Source organism: Phoxinus phoxinus (genome assembly GCF_949152265.1).
Source record: "Phoxinus phoxinus genome assembly, chromosome: 7".
NCBI classification, from domain to species: domain Eukaryota; kingdom Metazoa; phylum Chordata; class Actinopteri; order Cypriniformes; family Leuciscidae; genus Phoxinus; species Phoxinus phoxinus.
The window spans coordinates 19,991,456-19,997,768 of NC_136882.1; the positions used below are offsets into that span (position 1 = coordinate 19,991,456).

The 6,313-nt window shown below is 40.5% G+C and overlaps 1 protein-coding gene across 1 annotated transcript; it reads right to left on the reverse strand.

Moving 5' to 3' along the window:
* Positions 1–1,396: 1,396 nt before the first annotated feature.
* Positions 1,397–2,210, reverse strand: LOC307001292 (gamma-crystallin M2-like). Its single transcript, XM_079617595.1, has 3 exons — positions 2,147–2,210; positions 1,813–2,055; positions 1,397–1,704 (listed from the first exon to the last, which is right to left on the reverse strand). The coding sequence occupies exons 1-3, from the start codon at positions 2,156–2,158 to the stop codon at positions 1,432–1,434; spliced, it is 528 nt and encodes a 175-aa protein (XP_079473721.1). The 5' UTR covers positions 2,159–2,210; the 3' UTR covers positions 1,397–1,431.
* Positions 2,211–6,313: the final 4,103 nt, after the last annotated feature.

Sequence of the window (6,313 nt, forward strand, 5' to 3'; positions counted from 1 at the left end):
ACACAGCATTTCAAAGTAAACAAACAGCTATGCTAATACTATCATTATAAAAATATTAACATTATACCTTTATTAAAATAGATTTAAGGACCTGGATATAAGATATTTCTTAATCTGGTGAAAATTATTTTAATAAATACTTTGACACAGTGTGCATCAAGTTATTTTATAAACTATTACATTTTCTTGATTATATAGGCCTATATATATATATATATATATATATTTCCCCACCAGTGATCCTTAAATAATGTCTACTCCACACTATACATATTTGGAAATAGATTTGGGAAGATGTGAAGTAAACAAAATAAAATAAACATGTAGGCCTACAAAACTGCAAACTTACATGTCGTCACCCTGCTCCTCTACTTTGAAGTGTGATATTATATTCTTTGATATTGTGCAACATGCAATGAAAACTCAGGTTAAAAGAATCTATCAGTGTATTTTAAAGTTACATGTGAAATTCTTAATTTGTTTTATATTTTTATTGACAAACTTGTGAAGGGTTTTTGTTGAGTACTTAAGCAAATATTAGTGGCATTGATGATTTTCAAGACAAGGATTATTGTTGTAGAGAAATGATTTTATTGAAACATTTGAACACTAAACAAATTTTTTTTTCATGCAGTCTGTAGTTTCTCAGTTATGAAAAGGGTTTTATGTTTGATTGGACCTTGTCATTTGAAAGCCTGCATCCCTCATATTTACAGTAGCCTATTATATTTCTATCTTACAATAGTATAACAGAATTGGTAAGTAAATTCTTTATACAGTAGATGTTTCATTTATGAGGTGTTGTTTGTGGGCTACTAATGCAAATATTATTGACATCAATGATTTTCAAGACAGAATCACATTAACAGCTGTCTACATATGCATTTGCACTTTATCTTGATAGGATTATGCTCAATTACACTGCTGACTGTTTAATACAGTAACAACTGTTTACATACGCATTTTGCACTTTATCTTAACGGGATCATGTCAATTGCACTGACGAATGTTTATTTTTAGTACCAACTGTTTATATATGCATTTTGCAATATCGTATTTTTAACTGTAATATGTAATCACTTTTCACTGCACTTTATTCGGATAGCTTGTGTCCATACTTTATCTGTACTATTTTAAATTTATTGTTATACTGTTATACTGCTCATCTTAGCCTAATTATCATTGTATATCTATCTGTAAAATTATATTTATAGTAATAGTCATCTGTTTACTATTAATTATACATATCTATCTGTAAAAATCTATGCAACCATTATATCTTGCACTTGCCGCTATTGCACTTCTGGTCAGACCTAAACTGCATTTCGTTGCCTTGTACCTGTACTTGTGTAATGACAATCAAGTTGAATCTGAATCTGAAACAGAATGTGTAGTGTTGTAGAGAAATTATTTTATTGAAACATTTGAACACTAATACATGGAATCCATGATACGCCTCATGCTCATGAATCTCATGCCACCCATATTGCTGAAGTTCCTGTACTCTCCAGGCCTGAAGTAGGACATCTTGCCTCTGTAGTGGGGCTGCTCATACATGAGCCAGTGGCCTTCCATCACATGACAGGACTGGCAGTGAGACATGCGGTAACGGTCCATGATGTTGTCACAGTCATCCATCATCTCGTACATCTGACCCATGAAGTTATCCCTCTCGTAGATCCTCATTCTGTAGGAGCCCCTGTGCTGTTGTGGAGGAGAACTCAGTTTAATTTAAGTTTGTCAGCCAGATTAAAATGTTAACATGTAAACACAGATGTATCTTTATCTCATATAAGCTTAAATTAAACTTACCATGGGGATCATACGGCAGGACCTGATGCAGTTGCTCATCCCGAACATAGACATGTAATCAGCGTACTCGCCCCTTCTAAAGAAATACTGATTTCCCATGTAGTTGGGATGATCATACATCATCCAGCATCCGCTCTCCACTCTGCAAGAGTGGCAGCGGTTCATGTAGGAGGAGAAGTCACCACTGTCGCCCATACACTCATAAGAGCGACCCTGGAAGTTCCTGTCCTCGTAGAAGATGACCTGAAAATTCAAAAGTTAAAGTTATATATTTTTTTCTACTTTTATTTTCATTTGAATTAATCTTTGAAATTGTAGCTTTAATGAAGTTTACCTTGCCCATCATGGTTGCGCTGTCTGATCCTCAGTAGTTCCACAATTGAGAAGCTGAAACTGATTCTGGTTGTTGACTGACTGCTGTCACCCGTACCTTTATACTAGACCAAGACTAAAGACTACACAGCACCTATTGTTAGTCAATTCCTGACTGTGCAAGTTGGCACAGAGGCTGCTAGTAAGCGTACTATCTAGATCTTAGTCCTTAGTAATTTGTCATGATTTTCTTCTAAAGTTAATATTTGTCCAAATTAAAGACTAGAGCAAGACTAGGTTGTGGATAAAATGTATGTCTTTTATTTATTTTTCTGTACAGCACTTTGGTCCAATTCGGTTGTTTTAAAGTGCTTCATAAATAAAGTTTGATTGATAGATTGATAAATTGAGGTTATATTTTTAAATTAATTTCTTTCCTAGAATAGATCTATTAAAAAAACTATAAAACAAATACAAAAATAATTTTTATCTTTCAACGTTTTAGTTTCCATATTCCCACCTTTCCCACATAGATTTGGTTTGTTTTTGTTTAGTATACATTTTGCAATGGTGTACTTTCTAATTTCTGAGCACTGCTACAAAAGACTATTTCTTGTGAAGCTAAGTCTGTTTTTATTATTGGAAAATGTATAGGTTACAACTGTAACCATGGTTCCCTTGTTCCCTAAGATGCTGCGTCAACTGACGGTATGGTCAAATAAGAGCTGGTGATAAGACAGAAGCCTGTGACACTCCACAAGCCAGATTTTTAACAGAAAAAGTGTCGTTTCCTATTTTAACTGAAAATTTTCTGTTATTTAAAAAAAATTGACAAAAAAAAAACATTAAAACATGGTCTGATTGGTAGTCCTTCAACCAATCAGACCAACGATCCAGGTGACGTACTTTGCAGCGAAAACTGGTTTGGAGCATTGATCAGCGGTTTGTAGGAGCAGCAATGGCATCAAGTGATTTTTGCAGGTTGTGAAAAGTGAGTGGTATTTACACCCTCTAAAGTGATTTGTTTGCTAAACTAAAGAAGCCATTGAGTATGGTCGAGAGGTTAAAATGAATTGAAGTGGATTAAACCTGCCAAGCGCGCCAGGTGGATAAGCCAGTTTGTGATTGGTCCACGCAAATTTGTAACGGAAGAAGAATAGAACAAGGTACAGGTTTCGAAAATCAAATCGCCGGCAGATCGGGCTGCCAGTCGAATGAAACCCCACTGTTTTAGCCTGGTCATTCACACCTCAGAGTTTTAAAAAAATCTCAAGAAATTGGCGTGCAAAGCTGTTGAAAAGTGGGAGTGTATGAGTGAAGACAACCAATAAAACACAGCCCAGATAGTAAGGTGAAATTGATTCAATTTTGAAATTCCATCAGAATCATTTTGGATGAGGTTGAAAAATCAATGCTAAATAATATTGGATCAATGTTGATTTTTGGTCAGCTTCATTTCAACTTGATGACCTCGCGTCAGACGTTTTTTTGACGTCATGACACACGAGTGTCTTGAACTTTCTCAAACCGTCAATTGTCATATTCTCTCACTAGGATGAAAGGTAGGTTGAACTTGGAAATTTGTTTTAATTAATATACTCGATAATGCAACGTGTGTTTTAGAGTTAACCCTTTCGCACGTACGATCACACCGGTGTGATCAGTCTTGGGTGGTCCCTGGAGCGTACGATCACACCGGTGTGATTAGAACGGTCAGCGCATCACGTGATCAACTGCTAAATTCAAATGTGCTTTCGCGCGTTGGCTGGCGCTGAGCCAGAGATGGACGTGCTCGCGCTTGTCATACATCACAACTATTCAGTGTTTTCAACCACATAATGTTTATTTTAGGTTTCAGGGATTTAAAATCACATAAGTACTAGCAAACCAATGAATTTGAGTTTGTAAAATACACACAGATGTCTATGGAAGCGCCAATAATAATCCTTTCCATTATAATAAGACGACATGTTTTATTCATATCAGATACACAATGTGTAAGTAGCTTTACATTTTACCCTATTATTTTCCCAGTTAACCTGCCGTATTTCGTGAGAAGTGGAGGAATTGACGTGTTGTAAATCCAGCACAAACTAACATGGCGCCGCCCATCGCGCATACAGCTCAACTAACGCGATCGTTATAAAAGTGTTTAAACAACCAAACACATCCACATGCACATATTTGACAATCGGAATATCTGTGTTTCATGCTATATCTAACATATTTTTGAATATTTTGAATCAAAAAGAGAAAATTACATAAAAGCAGATCATTCATTCAGCGCTTTGTTGTGTTTGCGCTGTGTCACGTGACAAGCAATGACGCGTCACCATGGAAACGATAAAGTGACAGGTTCTAAATAACGGTCGCCTTGAAAAACTCACGTTGGGGGGTCAGTTCGAATATTTTAAACTTACGTGTGAAAGGGTTAATTAACGTTGTTTGTGAACATGAATACGTCGTAGACTAATTAATATAATTTTTTAATTTGCTCGCCCGTTTGCGATAGGCCATAACGTTACAGGTTAGCGCCAAGCTACGTTACTGAATATTTTTTATTCAAGATGTTGCCTTTACTCTTTTATTTTCTAGAAATGTATTCAGTCTAGACCATGGGTGTATGAGTATAAAATATTTTTTTTAATAAATGCCTCCTGTAGCGTGTATGCAGCGCGACATCATTTGAAATGCTGTGGGCAGGAAGTGTGCGGGGAGCTCAAAACTCTTGAGGCTGTGTGAATTCATGCATTATAATATTGAGTTTAGTTTTTAAACTTGTCTGTTCTTTCATTTGTCTGTCATGCTATCTCTGATGTATGCATCAATTTGTTGCCCAAAATAATGATAAAGTAAAGACAAAGTTGTGGAGTGCGATACAAGAGGAGAGAAGAGACGGAGATGCGTCGAGTCAGCTTTACTCTCCACTTCAATAATAAAGAACTGTACAGCATTGAGTTCGACACAACAACGTTCAACCGGAAACTGTAACTCACTTCCCTTTCCCCTTAAAGGTATATTGCCTTGGTGAATGTCTCTTCAGTCTTATTTGTGGGTCGCCACACAGGCCCCCCCATAATTCACCCATAAACAAGTCTAAACTGAACAGGTACCCCCAACAGAACATAGGACACTAGTCACCAGTGCCAAACAGAACAACCCAGATCCTAACAGTCCCCACGAAAAGTCAACGTATAGGGGGGCGGACCGGGCGGCCATACCGGCTGCGCTTAACAAGAGAGGGGCAAGGGGCTAGGGGCGGGGCAGCGCATGGTTCGAGGCTGCCGCAAGGGGGGCGCCCCCGCCGTGGGGGCAGGGCCAACTGCAGCGGTTCGCCAATATCCACATGAGCAGGCTTTAGCCGGTCTATAGCCACCCGCTCAGGCCTGCCCCCCATATCCACCACAAAGTTCTTAGACCCTCCCGTCAGGACACGGAAGGGCCCATCATAGGGGGGGCGCAGAGGAGTACGATGTCCGTCGTGGCGGATGAACACATACTTGGCTGACAACAGATCCTTGGGCACGTATGTCTGGAGGAGGCCATGGCGTGACGTTGGAATGGGAACGAAAGCGTCAACCATGTCCCGAGACGCAGCACGATGGGAACAGACCACGGGGCCGTGGCATCTGGAAGAAACTCCCCCGGGACGCGCAAAGGCTGGCCGTACACTAGCTCGGCCGATGAGGCTTGAAGATCCTCTTTGGGGGCAGAGCGAAGGCCAAGCATAACCCATGGGAGGCGGTCAGCCCAGTCGCTACCCGTGAGGCTGGCCCTGAGCGCGGCCTTCATGTCCCGATGAAACCGCTCACAAAGTCCGTTGCTCTGCGGGTGATAGGCTGTGGTACGGTGGACCTTCACTCCCAGGACCTCGGCGACCGCAGTCCAAAGCTCTGATGTAAACTGCGGACCCCGGTCTGAGGAGAGGTCGGACGGTGTGACGAAACGAGCCACCCAAGCCATAATAAATGCCCGAGCCACCTCAGCTGATGTAGTGGAGGCCAGGGGCACCACTTCCGGCCACCTGGTGGTCCTGTCCACCATAGTGAGGAGGTAGGTGTAACCACGGGAGGGGGGAAGTGGGCCCACCAGGTCCACGTTCACATGATCAAAACGCCTCTCCGGCACTTTGAAGGGTGCCAAAGGGGCCTTGGTATGACGAGTCACCTTTGCGCGCTGGCACGCCACA